Source organism: Ornithodoros turicata, chromosome 3, assembly GCF_037126465.1.
Source record: "Ornithodoros turicata isolate Travis chromosome 3, ASM3712646v1, whole genome shotgun sequence".
Classification (NCBI taxonomy): domain Eukaryota; kingdom Metazoa; phylum Arthropoda; class Arachnida; order Ixodida; family Argasidae; genus Ornithodoros; species Ornithodoros turicata.
Window position 1 is genome coordinate 96,573,868 of NC_088203.1, and position 18,084 is coordinate 96,591,951.

Consider the following 18,084-nt stretch of genomic DNA (forward strand, 5'->3'; position numbering starts at 1 on the left):
CAGATTTCCAGCGTGCAAAATTTTAACACGCAGCAATGTTTAGTTATTTTGTATTTTCGTCGTCCAAATCATTTTACATTTCTTTAATATGCTGAAATATTCCTGGATAGCTGCTCTCACAACTTCTTAATCGTTTCGACAGCGTCGTGCTCGGAGGATTCGGTGCGGACAGGTTCTACCTGGGCATGTGGCAAGAAGGCATTGGCAAGCTCTTCAGCTTCGGCGGACTGGGCGTGTGGACGCTCGTAGATGTGGTGCTTGTGGCAACTGGGTACCTGGGACCAGCTGACGGGTCCCTCTATCTCGACTGAGATCTATTCCTATAGCGGGACGAGAACTGCAGTGTTTTATTTTCCTACACAGAAGTCTCGAAAGATGCGGTCGAGCAAGTCCTCCGTTGAGACGTGCCCCACCAGGTGGCCTAGGTGCACCAGCGCACGCCTCAGGTACTCGGCCATTATATCCGGCTCTTCGTGAAGCGTTGCTTGTTGGACGCTTTCCAAGCATTGGCCCAAGGTGCGCTGCTGACGCTCCGAGATGAGACTGCCGGCAGTGGCTTCGGAAGAGCACCTGCATGTGTGTGTGTGTGTGTACATATAAATATGGTGACTACGTGCTCCCCGCCTCAGTGTTGATAGCCGCTACGTTTTTACGGTGCTTCGCCAGGGTCAAGCAGTTACGTAAATATGTATGTATGCAGTGAGGTTGTACCGTAATTTCATATCGTTACCCGCAGGAAAGACTCTAAATTGTGCTGTGCAACCAATGATGGATGTCAAGTATGCCTGGTTCACTTTGTTTCTGTCAAGTGCCTATAAAATGCAACACTTACAATGGTGCCACCTGTTGTGCAAGCGCTTTCACAAGTTCCGGAACGCCGCTGCCTGTCCGACACGACACGAGCAAGAAGGGTTCTCTGCTCGTCTGACACTTCTCCGCTAATATCTGCAGATCTTCTTTTTCTAGGAGGTCACATTTGTTGAGCACCGCGAGACGGGGTAGGTCTGCCGGTAACGTAGCGGACAACTGCTCGAGTTCATGTACACCCCTCCTGCAGTCACCCACCAGCAGCAAGAGGTCTGACGTTGCTGCCCTGTGGTGTTTGTAACAGAGTTTCGGTTAGCACGTTCACGTCCAAAGTTCTCTAGCTTATTCCCACTTACCAGGAACGCGCACGTGCGACGCCCTTTCGTTCGACAGGGTCCTTTGCTCGTCGACTGAGACCAGCCGTGTCGCCCAGTTGAACCGGAAATCCGGCGATGTCGAGCGAGGCCTCCACTATGTCGCGAGTGGTGCCAGCTTTTGGAGAAACGATGGCTGCTTCTCTCCTGCCTGTACCGGGTAACTATTAAGACACCTTTGCTTGTCCTTAGCACTGGCCCGTGTAGCTTTTCACACTATGGTAACAAATGTAAATCCAACGAGAACGTGCGATTCTTACAGAGCATATTGAAAATGCTGCTTTTTCCAGCATTTGGACGTCCCAGAAGAGCAACGCGGACTCCCGCACGAAGCCGTTCACCTCGGCGACCATCTCCAAGCTGGGCTTCCAGTTCCTTCGCAAGCTCCTGGGCTCTTTGTCGCGCTATCGTGTTTTGAGGAGAACTATTTATTAGAATATTATCCGAGCTCCGGAATTACAAGCTTTGTCAGCTATAGGGCACCAACTTCTATGCATCTACGCAAAGCTGGCTGTACCGACCTGTCTCGAGTGTGTTGTCTTGTGCTACATCTGCATGTTCCTCAGAGAAGTCTATGAAAGCTTCCAAGCGTGCAACGCACTGTCCCAAAGAAATTGATTAGCCTTTTTTATGAGCAAAGCATTGAAAGGCAAGCCAGCTGCTGGAACGACGTGGACGGCATAATTTCCTTGGGCATGGGGACGTGGTAGGGACGAGAGACACCACAAAACACAACCAGACAGGACTGGGCCTAGTCGTGTTCGATGTGTCTGTCCCCACCGCATCCTTATGTTCGAGGAAATAGTACCGTCCATGTCTTTTTTTACTGGCACTTCTCCGTAACAGGAAAGTTATTCTGGAGCTGGAAAATACCTGTGTAAGCTTTTCAGCCCAGGTTCTGCTAAGACGACTGAGGTGGCCATCGACGTTGCGCAGTGCCTGAACCCTTTGTGCATCTGTCTGCGCCTGCAGTAAATCTGCTAAGCCTTCTACCTGACATAGATCTAGCTTTCCATTCAGATAAGCCCTATGGGTCAAACAGAGTTGTGTATTATGGGAATGCGTGTCCGGTCTGGTGCATTACCTTCGGGTAAACTCGCCTGCCATGGCATGACGCAGACAACCACGAGGTTCCACGTTCTCAAGGGCATTCAGAACGGCTTTCACTACAGCTGGACTTCCATGGAGGTGAAGCTCGCAGCTGTCTTCACCAGTGTAGCTGTTTGGAGCTAAGAAGCATACCCACCATTAAACCTGTTTGCTTATTTTGATCCATGAATCTCGTGTGACAATAGCATGCTGTTTCGAAACGATGGACGATAATTCCTTCCATTATGACTGTCAATCCCAAAACGATTTGCTACGTACAAGGAAACCAGAGCACTATCCCTGTGTCCAAGTGTTCGTTGGTTGATGGATGAACAATCTTGCGAACGAAAGCCTTCCTGGGCGATGGCAGTTTCTTAAATCGTGCTATTTGGCTAAGGACTAGTTTTGAATCCGGGCCAGACACCCGTATCATTGCAACAGCGCATCGTGATAACCCGGATGACAGCGCGAAAATTGTGCTGCTCATCCGCTTTATTTCCGCCTTCAAGGTTCTGATCTTCAGGAGAGACCGGCAGTATGTGCTCATCGTTCTCAATAGTGTACGCGCCTGGAGCTATAGGCGCTACACCTAAGTTTTCCCAACACGTGCTTCTTCGTACACGTTGCGCACACAAAAACACGTCACGATTTCAGCGTGACATTGATTTGGTAAAATGTTAGTAATCTGCAACACGTATTGACCCTCATCATACGCTGAGCTGCGTATTTCAAGCACGACACTGTTCTGTTCTCAGAATACAGGTGTATAGGAAGATTCATACAGCCTTCAGATTTATATAAAATCTGCCTTGTATTCGTTACCGTTGTGATTGTGACGTACGACATGTGTTAATCCGCGTGCAATTAGTACCTATCATTGCGATAAATCCCCCGTGGTATTTTGACTTTGAATTTAATAAAACTACAGTTTCCTGATACAAAACACGAGATTTATACAGACTGAGGCTCGGTTGCTATACATCATGACCAAAATTTTCTAAACACAAAGAGCAGGTGCAGGATAAACTTCACCGCTATCTTATATAACACGAGCATCCCATCAGGCTGGAGGCGCCATAAAGCATCGTAAAGTGTGGTAACAAAGGTTGCTTGTTAGTTCAGCGTTTGCCTGCTTTTCCTCACGAATTTGCCAGTAGTATAATTCTTCCTGTTGTACAACGGCCATAACTTTATGGAACAGATGGATCGTAACGGTTCTGGAGAAAATGGAGGCATGAGGAGGTAAGTCTCGGGGGGGATACTAGGGTAACCAACTAGAAAACTTGCATCTCTGAGATTAAACTTTTTCGCGTACTGCTGAGCTAGTACCACATATACGGCCTTCGTTCACTAGTGTGCCATTGTGTGTAAAAAAAATGCGGAGTACTCGCTGCGTGGTATAAATGGCATTTGAATTCTTGGGCGGCGTTTCGGGCGCACGCGCAGTCTTGCCTTCCGCACCCGATCAATATTTTCTGTTCTTTGTGGAGTGCGTACACCGTGGTCGTTGTGTCATGAACCGGTAAGCTCACAGGTTTTGAAGTATAAAATACACATTGAACTACCGTCCACTCTACAATTTCCCGAATAACTTGTATCAGTGCTTGCTTCCGCTTCCGCAGCAGCGTGCGCGATGTAATCATAATCCAAGCGACGTCCTTCTTTGCTGCCCGAGTGCGTTCATTTTGTGGTACTCCTCTTGTTTTGTGCAGCGGAGGCTACATGCGATCCAGATCCAGATCACCCAGAGACCGCAGCCCCGACCGGGGCCGAGATTCGAGTCGCGGTCGAAGAAGTCGCGATACACGTCGAAATCGAGCACCTTCGGATCGCCGCGTGTATGTGGCGAACATTCCTTTCGATTCTAAATGGACAGATATCAAGGATCTCTTCCGCGAAAAAGGTACGTACTAAACCACACAAGCAGCTTGTATAAAGGTGAGTTTCACGTCTTCAGTCCTGAACGAAATGATTTTGTCCAATCCAGTCCAGTTTCATTATTTCACTTACTTTTCTGGGCCCGCATGCATGAACGTTGGGGATTCCTGAGTGGTGGCCTGAGGGGCCTCGATATTTCTCAGGGAAGTGCTACAGTCCTCAATACTGCTGGCGCGTAAAGCAATGCCGAAAGCTACTGAGGACACCACTGAGGAATTTTGTGCAAGTGGGCCCTGCCATCTTGCCAGTATTGCCAAATTTGCAGATATCCAGAAGCTGATTGAATCTAGGAACTTCGAACCCAGACACTGAGCATTATAGCTTTTTGGGACACAGCAGAATGATATCTTTTATGTGTGTTTTTTTTTTTAATTTTTTAAATATATGTTTTACTTTGCATACAGTTGGTGATGTCTCTTACGTGGAGCTGTTTGACGACGAGAACGGTAAATTCCGCGGTTGTGGGTAAGTACGAGCAATTCTTCCCGCAGCAGCGCAAAATTGCACAATCGTGAATTTTTTTTATTCAGCATTGTGGAACTCAAGGACAAGGGGTCTGTACCCAAAGCTATTGAAGTGCTGCACAGGCATGAGATGAAAGGTCGATTCCTTGTTGTGAAAGAAGATTTTGACGTGGAACGGGATCGCTACGGACGGCCTCTGACGAGGCGATCAGGGAGCGGAGGACGCATGTCTTCGCTGGACCGGGACTCCGGTGGACGCCACGGAGGTAACTTTCCAGATTCTCAGTAGTAGCGAGTACTCGTCGTGACAGTGGCCATCTGCATCTTGTTGGTAGAAGTCTTAGACATGAGCTGAGAACCTATAGAATGGCGTTGTGGCATGAGGCTTATAACTAGACCCTGAAGTTTTCGGGTTTTATATTTTTCCAAATTCGGGGGGTAGAAATCGGGTCAATAAATTGATGTCGAAAATTCATGCAAAGAAAAATTACCATCAAACTGAGTTCGGGAAGAAATCGGGCATTATTGTAGAATAAACGTTCACTGTACCGTTTATCCAGAGTGCCAGGAGTAAGGGGCAGTCGCATATTTTGTGAGAAATTAGTATGTCGATGCCTTGAGGTGCCTAGCCTAGGTGCAGTTTTGCAGGTAGAAATCGGGTTTAACCCTAGATAGGTGAACCTCAATTCGGGGTGCAAATTCGGGGAAAAATCAGGTTTAACCGTAAAACATCTGGGTCTACTTATAACTTCGTAGCAGCATTGTCTTTGCAAACAAATAAGACCGAGCACACGAGGTACAGTCAAATCCCTTAAGAACAAACACTTTTTAGAGGGGCATGAAAGGCACTTCGAACTTGTTTTTTACTGCGTGATATGAACATACTACCCTCGGGAACTGTCACAATATCTTGTCAAAAGTATTTCCTTTGGGATGTGGGAATTTCCTGGAAAAAATTTAGTCACAAGAATGCACACTGCTGTGATTGTCTGGTTGTCTCAACTCGTAACCTCTGCAACATGGTTTTGTGACAGAACGGTGAACGATAGGCCAATGTCACTGTGTCCTTTCCCCTGTGGAGATGCCCATACAATTTTGCGCCTCAGGTTGCAGTGAGAGAGAAAAGGCGGGATGCCATTTTTTAATATTTTTTTATGGCGAAACGGACAGGTTACCGAAAGAAACGGATGCGGGACATATCCCTCGGAAACTTAGGAGGCTGTCATTGTGCATCACTGTCTTTCGTGCAATTTTTTTTTTTTTAGTGTACAAAGTTGGGGTCTCCAGCAAGTAGCTGTACGGCTCTCATCAGAGTTAACCTGAACGCCATTCCTGCCTGCGGGCCCTGGTGGCGCTTAGTAGAAACAACGGCGGAGGGTGTTTTGGTCATCTATTTACAGTTAGCGGGGTGGGCGACCCTTGATGTGAAGGCTTTCTTTTCTGTTTTCTTTCCGCTTTGAAGGTTGGAGTGGTGTTCAAGTTCGCTTTGACACGAGCCGTACGTGGTTGATCGGTATAATGCGTAACTGGGCTCTCATTTATCGGGCTGTAGCTTATGTGTGTACCGTTTTCGTACGTGTTGATGTCTTAGCTTTCTAAGACAGAAAGCACCTGGCGACAGCAGTCGTGGAATCGACAAAGCACCAGTACATTGTATTGTAAAAAAGGTCTTTCGAATGGGATCTGCGTGCATCCGTTGAGTGTCTGCTGTGGATATGTCGTTATAAATCTTACTACAGTTTTACGCCACCATGTTCTGTGGCGAGGCTGCCCCTGTAATATTGCACTTTCTGTCAAGCGCGCATTTGAGGAAGTTCGTGCAATGTGAAATCGTTACAGCTTGTGTTTCTCAGGTTATCTTTGCATTTTATATATTTATTTTCTGTTGCAGTTGTCTGAATTTCATTATAAAAGGGTTTGACTGTATTATGGCAATGAAAATACAGCAGAAAAGGGGGGGAAAGCAAGACTGCACCTTGAGTGGTCGCATGCATCTTGCGAAGCAATTAAATTGTAAAATGGTGGAATAAGTTGATTTCTGGTTCATGGAATCTTAGGCCTAATATCTCTTTTATGGCATTCTTCTGAAGTGAAATGTGTCAGTAGAAAAGCTGATGGAATTGACCGCCGGTATGGATATTGTAGTGCATTTTGAGTGATCGGCGATTACAATGTATTTCCTCAGGAGAGCTATACCTAGCGGGTGACTTCCGCATAAACCAGTTGTCTATATAAGTCATATGTTCCGTATATGCTTCAGCCTCTAACAGGGTGCAAAAAAAGCTTTTCCATGCCAGTTCCAAGTGTGAAATCATCCCTGGAAGTACAATAAGGATAAGGACACTGGGTATCACTCAAGCTAGCGATACTGCTGTCCATAACTAACTAAATGGAAGCTCTGTAATCTCGTTCCTCATCCATCATACTACAGAAAGGGAAACCAACCTCGCTGACTGTTTTAAGGTTTGCAACAGGCTCTCGTTAATTTAGTGTTGCCCAATTTAGAATTACAATAGAATGTATTGCACGTTGAAGATAATGTTGCATGTATAACTTAGAATTAACGAGATTGGCTGTAATGCACACAGTAAATTTTCCGTCCTCTCTAGGTGGCGGCGGAGGCATGGGAGGGGGCTACAACACATATGGTCTCAGCCCACAGTTCTTGGATTCTCTGGGCATCGTTGGGCCCCTTTCAAACAGGGTTTTCGTTGCCAACCTCGACTACAAGGTTACAGACAAGAAACTGCAAGAAATCTTCCGTCTGGCTGGTCATGTTGCAAATGTCGAGCTGCGAACAGACAAAGAAGGCAACAGCAAGGGCCATGGCATCATTGAATTTGATCACCCCATCGAAGCTGTCCAGGCGATCTGTATCCTTTCTCTGCAGCCATTTGTGCGTGATCTTGCATGTAGAAAGCCATTGGCCGAAATTTAACATATTGCTGGCACTTGCTGAGGAAATGGTCGATAAGTTATAGTGTTTATTTGCGTGACGTCATCCGCAGGAGAGCGCCACTATCACACAGATTTGCTGCCATAACGTAGTCCGTAGGTTGACTGTCATGCCTAAAGCCCCTAGCTTTCCGCGGTTGAAAATTATATTTCACCATTCTCCCAGGATCACACAAATGCACAGAGTATAAGTGAAATTACCATAAGAGGTACACACAGGGTGTGTGCAGATAAACCATAGTGGGATTTGCACACACAACTTGTTGTCTATAGAACTGACGAACTTCTGGTGACGCCCTCTGGAGTGATGATGTCAGTGAATAAGCTCTATAGTTAAACCAATCTCTAGGTTTTGTCTCTAGGAAACTTGTCCTGTAGTGTTTATAGTATCCACCAAATGTCACCACTTGTCCATATCTACTTTAGAGACCGAGTAGCGCCGCTCTATGGGCGCTGTAAGGAATGAGTTAAGAGAGGGATACAACACATGCGCTACTTACGGCACTTAATGCCAGACCTTCTGGCTTCACATGGCTTCTAGTATTATGTATCATTGGTGATAAAATTACTGTTGTTTCTAGCATAGTTCTTAGGTGCAAACCAATTGTGTAATTGGAAAGTCAGCTTTCGATCTGCTAGCCATTGCGATCGCTTCTGGAGAGTCGATGTGTGTTTTCCACAAGTGACACTCAATTACTGCCTTAATTCATTGGTGTTTCAACAGCTATGTTTAATGGACAAAAGCTCTTCACGCGACCAATGAGTGTTAGGATGGACAAGTACAACGAGGACCTCGACGGAGGTGTGCCGTCAAAGTTGCCAAGTAAGGGTTTCAGCTACCGTTTTTTATTATTTTTTTATTATTGTTATTACGTTATAGTATTTATAATAATTCAGCTTATTTCTTTCTGCCATAACCAAAATTTTTATTCTCTCCACTAGGTGGCCTACAAAGTGTGGGCAAAGGTCTCGGTGCTGGTGGAAACCCCCTTCAAATTAATGGTGAGTTTGTTGCCTACGTACAGCTTGGGAAAGGTTTACGGAACACAACACTGGCGTGTTTCTTCACTGGAGCAGCCTCCTGCTAGCTATCAGCACGGGTGACCGGCTATTCTATCCATCTCTCAGAAAAAAATATCCGCTCCTGTTCGCTGCTAGGGCGTCGCTCCAATGGAGAAATGCGACACCCCGGAGTTCCGTGAACTTTTGTCCCAAGCTGTACCTCGCCACTACAGTACGTGTTATCTCTGCAATAAGCTACTTTATGTTCAGGTGTGGACAGTGCACTGATGTAGTTTTATACAACAGCTTTGGATTTTACAAACACAGCCTTGAGGCCTGCAAAAAGCTGTAGTGAGCTAAGACTGCATGTGAAAAACACAAAAATGGCCATTTGCTTCCTCCTTATTCTTCACTGTAGGAGCTAACTTACTATGGAAAACTTGAATTTGGCATCCCTTGCTGATGGGCATGAAGAAAAGCCTTAGTTACGATATTGTTCAGAATTACCAATTTATTTTACGTATTAATTTAAGAACACGTTTATTTACATACACACAGTGCCTGGTTGTAACCAATTGTCTAACGGCATTTCTTTTCTTTTTTTTTTTCTGTTGACAGCGGCAGCCGCAGCATCTCTGAATGCCCCAATGGGTCCCATGGGAGCAGCCAACCCGCCGATGGGAGGTGGCGGCTTGGGCATGGGGGGAATGGGCAATATGGGCGGCAGCACAGGCATGGCCGCTGCAGCTGGCATGACCGGCATGGGTTCCATGGGAGGCATGGGCAACATGAGTGGTATGGGCGGCATGGGCACGATGGGTTCCATGAGCTCCATGGGTAATATGGGTGGCATGGGCAACATGGGAGGTCTCGGAGGCATGGGGGGCCTCTCCGAACGGTCGCTGATGGGCACGGCAGCAGGCATTGGTTCTCAGGGCTCTGGCCTCAGCTCACTCGGAGGAGGAGGTGCTGGAGCCGGTATGAGCATGTCTGGCATCTCTGGCCTCGGTGGAAATCCAATCCAGGGACTTGGACCACTAGAATACGATCGGCCCGTTGATGTTGCAGAATACAGAAGTCCGAGGTCATCTGATACCATCATAGTACAAAATGTGAGTATGTATAACATACGTATGATTAGGAACAACTGCTCTGGGGGTGTTAATGGTTGCTTTGTGTAGAAAATGTCATTCTGATCTGGCCTTTCTGAAGAGCAAAGTGGTGTATTTCAAGAATCCGTTAACAAGTAGATGATTAAAACCTTGCCTTGGGCGTGTTAGTACTATATGTCAGATTGCTTCGTGGTCTCGTCTCTTCAGTGTTCGTATCTTTTAGCATTTCCAATTAATTCTGAGTACGTACTAGATGATCTTGTGTTTGCTACTTGTAACACTGCCATTGAAGCAAGGGTGGGAATGCATGCATCACAGGAGCAGGTTGATGGATCCGAGGGATTCTATATTCTGTGCAACAGGTGATTGGAGCGGTTAGAAACATGTACAAACGCTAAGCGTATCAAGTTATTGAACATTCACATGTGACTAATCTAGATGTCTGTCATCATAGGTGTTGTATCGGTTGGTACAGTCATTTACGATACCAGTAATGCATTAACAGAGCTCCACAGTGTATTATCTGCATTAATGAAACATCTCAACTGCTTGGGCTGATTTTCACCAATTAATTAGTAGAAAACATTACTTGAGAGACCATTCCATTGTGGTGTTTAATGAGGGGAGGACCACCGAAATGTTGTTCTGTAGCATTCTCTCTGCAGAATGGGGTTTAATGAACACAAACTTGACTAATGAATAGACACTCGTGTGTTGGAGGTGCTATTATGTCTTCCCCAGATAAGGTTCTTTGTTAGAAGCTGTAGAACAGGGTACCCTGCGGCTTTATTCCCGTCTCACTATGACTAAGTAGGTTCCTTGGGACATTTTGGAAGTTGTTGATGGGTTTCCCGCGGTGTAAACGTTTGTGAGAGAGAAGGGTTTGACAACCTATGATCTAGATGTTGCCCACATGCTACAATTCTCCTTTGCTTTGTTCGGTGCTGCACTGTGTAGCATTTAATTTTTTCAACAAATTTAAAAATTGTTTTATATTTAAAAAAATAAAAATTAATGAATAAAAATAAAAATTGTTTTTATTTTAAAAGTGAAGAAATTAATTTTTATTAATTTTTAATTAATTTTTTACAAAATTAAAAAATGTTATGCTAACACCTCCTGTCTTTTACCTTTGCAGCTTCCCATGAGCTACACCTGGCAGAACCTGCGGGACAGATTCCGTGACGTGGGTAAGTAATGCCCTGGTGAGGCAAGGTGTGTAAGGGGGGCAGAATTTATCACGAAGCTGCTGTTCAAATCGGAGACTGTGATGCTTTCAGGAAGCGTGCGCTACACAGAGGTGAAAGGGAGGGGCACAGCGATTGTGCGCTTCAACTCGGAACGGGACGCTCAGCGTGCCGTAGGTATCCTTTCCGCACTCCATTTGTGGCCTCCTGTTGACTCTATTCGACGTCGGTTGATGGGTTGACTCGAGTAGGAGAGGTTGTCTTGTCTCTGTTGTCGAGAGTGGTTTGTAAGTATACGGTCCCTTCCGACGGTGAAGCTCCTTTGTCGAAGAAAAGTTCTCGGGGGAAAGTTGCAGGTACGTATGTGGTTCTCTATGTTGGAATTGTCATCGTCTGTTTTTTCTCGGGGGTTGGCTCTGTTCTGTGTGGTTTCTTCTTGCTGGGGCTTCTGATGCGCGAAACGTACACTTCACTGCCAGTCGTACGTGTGGCATATTTCCGTCAGTGGTTGATCCAGGCTTTAGACGTTGGTTTTGTTTGGCATTTCAAAACCTATTTCCGATTGATATCGTAACAACCCTGTACTTCGCTTAGCATGTTGATTTATGCTCAGTTTGTCAGTGACGTGGAATCGTTCTGCCCTTGCACAGTAGATGGAACGCTGATAAGTTAGTCCCATTAGGGCATCTTTCGTGTGTTGCTTTCCGTATTTTTGCAATATGGTGGCTCAGGAACGTTTGACATTCTATGAAAGCGCCTCAAAATCTGTAAACTCTCTCTTAATCAGCAGCTGGTCATTGTTCTACGTTTTCACTTCCAGTGGCTCTGACGGGATAGCAGATGTTTCATTCGCTGCATTGTTGAATACATATTCCTTGCACGCAATCTTTAGTACCCAAACATCGCTGCGTAGCGTACAATTGCTTTTCTCGAAATCTATGCAAGTCTCATACTCCACAATGCTGTAGTATTTCTATCGTTGCACAAAATCAAATCCCCATGACACGATTTTTGGGCAGCCCGAGCAAAAATCTGTATCATTTGAATTTTCTTGACAATGTGTGAATGATGACAACCAAGCATGTCTGCACAAAAACGTCTGATGAACCTTTCAACCTACCGCATAAACTGTGATAGAGGTTGACCTCATTCTCTGAAGAGAAAATATCGACTGGCACGCTGTATGCAGTGGTTTAGGAAAAGTGAACATGGAATGGTTTATTGTGCAAAGATCCCACAAACCATGCAACAAAAATGCCTGTCCATCAGTCCAGTCGCGATTCTTTGTCTGACTCTGATGTCAATAGTTCATCACTCACCCATAACAGGTCGTCATTTGTTCCATTTAAAGCATTGCTAACACAGCAGTTTTTGAAGCTTTTCACCAATATGTCATCAGGAAATGAAATTTCACCGCTTCGAAAACTGAGGGAATACTGCGCTGATCATATGATGCCATATGTGAAGACAAGGGCAGTTGGTCATGACCACTTCATTTATTTTTTCTTTTTAAGAAAAAAAAGCATCGACCAGTAGTGCGGTTTATACGGTGCATGTTTCGGGCGGCAAAAGTGTGATCCAAAAATGTCATCTCGCTGTCATCCTGAACGGACACTAAGCGTGCAGTGCCGTGGACTCAGGTCTCTACCAGGGCTCCTCGGTAGGCAATATGTATTAATCATGTGTCCGACCAGAGCGTAGTCGTTCATGGTCGTACTTGTCTCACGGTATAAAACCCAGAACTACTATGCCTTTTTGGTCCCCAAATTCTACATGGGACAACGTATTGTCTCATTCAATGTCTTGGAGCACTTCACAGAAGGACGCCCCCCACCCCCGGTTTTTTTTTTGCTGAGCCTTGTTTGTGACACACATTTCTTGTCCGAGAACTGGAGACAACGTAGCATTGGGTACTCCACAGGGCAGGCATTTTGAATTTCACCGTTGATGCAACGCGCATGCACATTTTAAACTGGTTTTCAAATTCTTTCATTCGAAACTTGGTGTAACTTTAGATCCAAGATCACGCAACGCAAACACTGCTGGTGTACCTCTGAACCGTCGCTTACGTCAAAACTGCCACGACCGCCACCTTGTTGGTGTCAACTATTGCGGAGCACATTAAGTTCATACTCTGGCACTGGCAGTTACAGTTGACTGGCACTAACGGACGCGTGAAAGGATCCGGTAGTCTGGCTCTACCTGTAGATAAAAGCACATGATGGTAGCGTCCCTAACCCCTGATGGCCAGCCCTTGTTGTCAACTAGCTGACAGCTTCATTGAGAGCCAATTCTGTGGCCTCTACATTTGTTGACAAGTGTAGTTACTTGCCTATATGCAATTTATTGGGTATAAATCCTCCTACATTGCATAAAAGGTGTGTCACCAAACTTCAATCGAAGGAACATAAGGCCTGCCTGTATGTACCAACCGATTCAGTCCGTTCAGTGCAGGGGCAACTACCGTAAGTGCAAATTCTAAGCTTGGAGGTGTTGGTGGCTCCTGCTGAGCTCTGTTTTCTGACCGATTAGTAGTGCCTTGCCCATTCATAAATGGATCACACTGGCTTAGGTGTGACCAGACAAAATGACCAACAAATGTTTATTAGTTGATAGTTGACTGTAATGCCATGTTTACATTCATACAAGTCGCACTTCACCCTGAAAACTTCGAGGCCTTGACGTACAGTCCGGTTGGGGAACATTGTCATGGAATGTGGTATATTCATTTTACGATTCGCCGAGTTCCCACTGTTGTCCTTTGGTGTACAGCCGTATTTTCAATTCACAGCATCGGTGGTTTCACTTTACCTCAGCTACAGCATTTTGGCTTTTTTTCTCTTATCACAAATGCATACTCACTCGATGCGACTTATATGTATGTAAATACACCGTCCAGAAGGGTTTTGTACCTCCTCTGCTCGAACAAACTCTTTTCACAATAGTTTCAAATGTGTCCAGTGCCTCAAATTTCCTAGTCCGCCATCGGATGTCCTTCAGAATGCCATGCAGAGAGTTTCCTTGACCAACTTCCGATACAGACATGATGCATGGAATCCGCATCGAGAACCGACAGATCGAAGTACGACTCCACTGAAAATCCCAACGTAGCAAAGCAACGGTGGACATTTTTTACCAGGACAACGGGGGTCCATTCATCCATTCTTTGTTTCCATTTCACTGGCACTGTTTTAGAATAAAGTCTCCTGTGCAGCAAGCTGCACCCCTTTGGGCCCATCACCAAGTTGTGTGTCTCAACTGTTTCTTAGTATCCATCTAGTTTGTGAAAGCAGTACACATTTTGATTAATCTTCTTTTTTCCTTCAATGGACCTCCAGGTATCCACCAATTACTGTCAAGATGTGCAGCTTGTTAGAAGCATTGCCGGCGAAGTTTCCTAACAGTAGTGCTCCAGTTCGGGTGTACATTTGGCTGTCTTGTGTCTCCAGCATACTCTTCCGGACAGTTCTGTAGCATTTGAATGATCCACAAAGTTGGTAGGTGCAAAGCGCATTGCCGATCAGCGCTCTGAAGGGCTGAGAGCAGCAATCACCTTACTAATGATTCTGAGGCCTGTGCAGGAAGAGTGAATAAGCAATGTACATAAATGGGGAGTGAGCAACAAAGTAAAAAGCTGCACAAAAGAGTTCCCGATGGTATTTTATAGGTTGTATGCACTCCTCTCATGTCACTCAGCTCTCAAACCCCACTTTATTGGCACTTTGGCAACTTCCAATGAAGTTCTCATCAGACTGCACGGTATCTCCCCTCCACTGGGCAGCGATTATGCACGGGGCTTTCTGAACAGCATGTTCCAGCCATGGAAGGAGGATCACAAAAGCCATACGACTTGTGTCTGTATTCCAAAACACCATCTGTGATGGGTAGCAGCAGCTGCTGCACTGCCTGGCAGATTGAAAGTTGAGAGCATGCAGGTAACGATACTTTGTAACATAGTATGCAGTATAACACTTTCAGTAGTTCTGTTCCGTAGTTTTGTGCACAAAAAAAGGCCCTGTGGGACTTGTGTGCACAGTTCTTGAGCTGTATGTGAGTGTTCAACAATGCTGGTGCGACAATGGACCCCTTTTTCATTGTGCCACATGAGTGGGAACAGCTTTCCTTCTTGGGAAGGCCATTGTCTTCAGCGTACACAAGGATTACAGCAATCTTCTGCAAATGTTTCTTGCCAGGATAGTAACTATTGTAAGTATATGAGGTCCAGTATGGGGGATACAAGTGTTCTTTCAGTGTCAATCCATAGTTGCCTGCTGGGAACATCCCTGGCAATGTCTATGGCCAGTCCTGGCCCTGGTAGAAAGGACCAATTCATCAAAATGGAGTGTGTCCTCGAACCATTGGCAATGACGGCATCTCCACAGTAGCAGACAAACTTGGATTACTATTCACAGGTTGCTGCAGGCTTCAGAGTTTGTGCCCTGTCACAGGAAAACACAATAAAATAAAAGCACTTGAGTTGGTTCTTGGTCAACATTGTTGGATAGTTGTGGCTAAACGGTCTAAGTTATTGCTCCCTTGGGGCTACGACTTCTTTATCAAATTTATACCACTAGTGCTGCTACGAGTTTCAAGACCAGCACTTTTAGTGCCCAAAGTACAACAATATACGGGCATCTAATGATTGTGCTAACCAAGTATTCGCAAAATCATCCAGTATGCACTAATTGTTCGGTAAGACACTGGTCTTGGTTGAAGATTGTGCTAGATCCCTGTCCATTTCTGTGCTCCTCATCTGTCAGGAACATTTCCTGCAATACTGTCTGGTCAACCTGTTGTGGCAATCCGTGGGGCTCGTCCTATGAGAAAACTTTGCTCTAGAAACAGGCTACTTCTAGCCTATGCCTTGAGATGAAAGGGGTGCTGTGAATTGCCCCCCTGGAAACTTTTTAGGCATATACCTATCCTTGAAACTGCTGTAAAGTGCCACATCTCACCCGCTATGTGCAATAAGCTTGCCGTGGGAAAGTGGCAGTCCAATGACAGGTGGTGAACTCCGTAAATTCTCAATGGAATGTAGGAAAGGTGCAGCACTTTTGCTGAAGGTGGTATGGAAGGATGTAGGACCACAGGGCCCACTTGCACAAACTGTCCAATTCCCGTGTACTGCCCTTGGGAGCTTGGCCAGTGCTCTACGAAAGGGAAGCGTCGAGGACTGTACCGTGCGCAGTAAGTGCCATCGAAGCTATCGAGGGCAGCACCGAGGAATTGCCTCAGCGTTTTTGCAAGTGGGCCCTAGTCTTCTGTTGGTTCCCAGTGCTTTTTCTTGCTTCTCGTGCAGTGGTGGTATAGAATAGTAGGTTTCTGATTCTCCATTCCTATTCATGGTGCTACTTCTGGAAGACTAGTTCATGCAATAGATGGGTAATTTTGCAAGCTCACACCAGATTTCTGTTTGGCAACAAGCAATGCCAGCAAGGCATCCTGTGGACAGGCTGCGGGGGCTCTCCACATCCAACTTCTATAGCTGCTGTTAGAACTTTCCTGCAGCTGCAGTTTACGGTTTAGTGTGGGTGATGCTTTGGGAGTTCTTCGCAGTCGATTTATTCCAGTACGTCTGCCTACCGGGGTAATAAGTGCATGACACAGTTCAGTAATGGGATTTGCTCTTGTCCCTAATGCAGGGAAATGTTCACATACTATTTCTTTCAGGAACCGCAGTACGAGAAATTGTATGGCTATAATAAACACTTATTTCCCTCAGTATGCCCTTGTGTGTGTATTCCCTGTGTAGTTGAGTCAACGTGGCAGACATACCAAATGTTCTCTAAAAAAGAAAGACATTCATTTATTGGCAGATTTCCACAGCCGTCATTTTTTTTTTTTTTTTTTCGCTTTTCTTAAAAGCCGTGCATTTTAAGCTGCTCTGGCTTGGCGATGCCGATGCGCGTCAGGAACTGGCAGATGTTGTTGCGTTGGTCCCCTTGCAGCTGAATGACTTCTCCATACTCTGGGTGCTCCACCACCGTGCCATTGCAGGCGAATTCCTGTGGGAGGGACGGGCGTTAAACCCACACGGCGTATCACTGCAAGTGCGCGTACCTTTTTGCAGGCTCTCACGATTTTCTTCTTGTCATAGTCATCGGAGATTCCCTGCACAGTAGTGAGGGTTTTACGACCGTTTCGCTGCTGGATTCGAATGTGTATTAGTCCGTCCTGCACTCCCTGCTCATCGCCCCGGATGGCATCGGCGAAGGGGTCTGCAAAGAGTCGTGGATGTTGTTTACCCTCTGGCGGTCGACGCCACTTTGTCGTTAGGCTTAGCACAATTTACGAAGTGTACAAGAGTGAAGTTTCGTGAAATCTGCTACGTATCTTCTACCGAGTAATACGTAACGTTCGCTTAGCTTCGCTGTGGATTTGGTGCTGATGCTCCTAAGGACGTTAAATCGCTTCTACGTTTTTGACCCTAAAAACGCAATAGAGTGCGCTTTCGACATCAACCGAGTGATTCAGCTTAACAATAACACACTTAACAATGCCGTTCGAGTATACCTGATACGGCTCTATTCTATGCTGCAGGAGTACTAAAATATTGAGTTCACAAGATTGTGCGACCGCCTACGAACACACAACATGCGACGTGAGCCAACATTGCTCATTTCGAGGCCAAGCCCAATCGGCGACGTAACTTACCAAAAGTTTTGAGGTTCTGGATACCGGCAGACATACAGCACTCGTTAAAATTCCTGAGTGAGTTAACAGTCCTCTACGGCACGCAACAGTGTGCTGAAATTTTGAAAGCCGTTGAGATGGCAAAAGTTCGCGGGAGGAACGGGGCAAGCGAAACAATGTCGGGTAGCCCGGATGAAAAGTGGAAGAGAACAATGCACCGCGGTTGCGTATTTTATTAATATTCGAACGATTGTAGTGTGTCTGCGTTTGAGAGTATACTAACTATAATCCAATATGATTAGAGTAGTAGCGATTAAGAATTTAATATTTGAAGCGTTCCTAACGAGATTTAGTTCCACAGGCAAATTATGCTCTTTCTGTCGAGCTGTAGCTGGAGATGCCCCACGTGTTCTTTGCTTAGGGAACTGCAAACGGTCTTATTATTGCGCTAATATAGAGTAGTGATATTGTACCTGTTGTTAATTAATGTTCGTGACTTGCAGTCGGACAGTGGATACAGGTG

General features: G+C 45.7%; 4 protein-coding genes across 9 annotated transcripts in view; 2 read left to right on the top strand and 2 right to left on the bottom strand.

Moving 5' to 3' along the window:
• LOC135388923 (TM2 domain-containing protein 3-like) overlaps positions 1-838 on the top strand; it is a 140,594-nt gene extending 139,756 nt beyond the window's left edge. For all 5 annotated transcript variants that reach the window (XM_064618805.1, XM_064618807.1, XM_064618808.1 and 2 more), the window contains one exon: positions 143-838. In XM_064618805.1, coding sequence (XP_064474875.1) covers positions 143-311 — 169 coding nt within the window. In that variant the 3' untranslated portion in view covers positions 312-838. The remainder of the gene's footprint in view (positions 1-142) is intronic.
• LOC135388920 (tRNA modification GTPase GTPBP3, mitochondrial-like) lies at positions 324-3,713 on the bottom strand. The gene is made up of 8 exons (XM_064618801.1): positions 2,550-3,713; positions 2,266-2,410; positions 2,055-2,208; positions 1,703-1,781; positions 1,442-1,585; positions 1,164-1,332; positions 833-1,093; positions 324-570 (listed from the first exon to the last, which is right to left on the bottom strand). The coding sequence occupies exons 1-8, from the start codon at positions 2,815-2,817 to the stop codon at positions 348-350; spliced, it is 1,443 nt and encodes a 480-aa protein (XP_064474871.1). The 5' UTR covers positions 2,818-3,713; the 3' UTR covers positions 324-347.
• On the top strand, positions 3,308-14,168 carry LOC135388917 (myelin expression factor 2-like). 2 transcript variants are annotated; one of them, XM_064618798.1, is made up of 11 exons: positions 3,308-3,512; positions 3,983-4,173; positions 4,613-4,673; positions 4,739-4,938; positions 7,282-7,545; positions 8,352-8,450; positions 8,570-8,629; positions 9,248-9,741; positions 10,880-10,931; positions 11,022-11,105; positions 13,970-14,168. In XM_064618798.1, exons 1-11 carry the CDS (start codon positions 3,463-3,465, stop codon positions 14,023-14,025), a joined length of 1,611 nt encoding a protein of 536 aa, XP_064474868.1. In that variant the 5' UTR covers positions 3,308-3,462; the 3' UTR covers positions 14,026-14,168. The 2 variants fall into 2 exon arrangements, with proteins under 2 accessions (XP_064474868.1, XP_064474867.1); XM_064618797.1 differs by lacking the exon at positions 3,308-3,512 and adding an exon at positions 3,693-3,792.
• A 2,539-nt stretch (positions 14,169-16,707) lies between these two features.
• Positions 16,708-17,773, bottom strand: LOC135388925 (eukaryotic translation initiation factor eIF1-like). Its single transcript, XM_064618810.1, has 3 exons — positions 17,583-17,773; positions 16,989-17,146; positions 16,708-16,933 (listed from the first exon to the last, which is right to left on the bottom strand). Exons 1-3 carry the CDS (start codon positions 17,614-17,616, stop codon positions 16,787-16,789), a joined length of 339 nt encoding a protein of 112 aa, XP_064474880.1. The 5' UTR covers positions 17,617-17,773; the 3' UTR covers positions 16,708-16,786.
• Between the last annotated feature and the right edge of the window lie 311 nt (positions 17,774-18,084).

Coding starts and splice junctions, on each gene's coding strand:
- LOC135388925 (XM_064618810.1), bottom strand. CDS start 17,616: ATGTCTGCCGGTATCCAGAACCTCAAAACTTTTG. Junction 17,147..17,582: donor CCAGAACCTCAAAACTTTTG/GTAAGTTACGTC, acceptor GACTCTTTGCAG/ACCCCTTCGCCGATGCCATC. Junction 16,934..16,988: donor TCGTGAGAGCCTGCAAAAAG/GTACGCGCACTT, acceptor TCCCTCCCACAG/GAATTCGCCTGCAATGGCAC.
- LOC135388920 (XM_064618801.1), bottom strand. CDS start 2,817: ATGAGCACATACTGCCGGTCTCTCCTGAAGATCAGAACCTTGAAGGCG. Junction 1,333..1,441: donor CAGCATTTTCAATATGCTCT/GTAAGAATCGCA, acceptor TACCCGGTACAG/GCAGGAGAGAAGCAGCCATC. Junction 1,094..1,163: donor GTCGCACGTGCGCGTTCCTG/GTAAGTGGGAAT, acceptor CAAACACCACAG/GGCAGCAACGTCAGACCTCT.
- LOC135388917 (XM_064618798.1), top strand. CDS start 3,463: ATGGAACAGATGGATCGTAACGGTTCTGGAGAAAATGGAGGCATGAGG. Junction 3,513..3,982: donor GAAAATGGAGGCATGAGGAG/GTAAGTCTCGGG, acceptor TGTTTTGTGCAG/CGGAGGCTACATGCGATCCA. Junction 8,630..9,247: donor AAACCCCCTTCAAATTAATG/GTGAGTTTGTTG, acceptor TTCTGTTGACAG/CGGCAGCCGCAGCATCTCTG.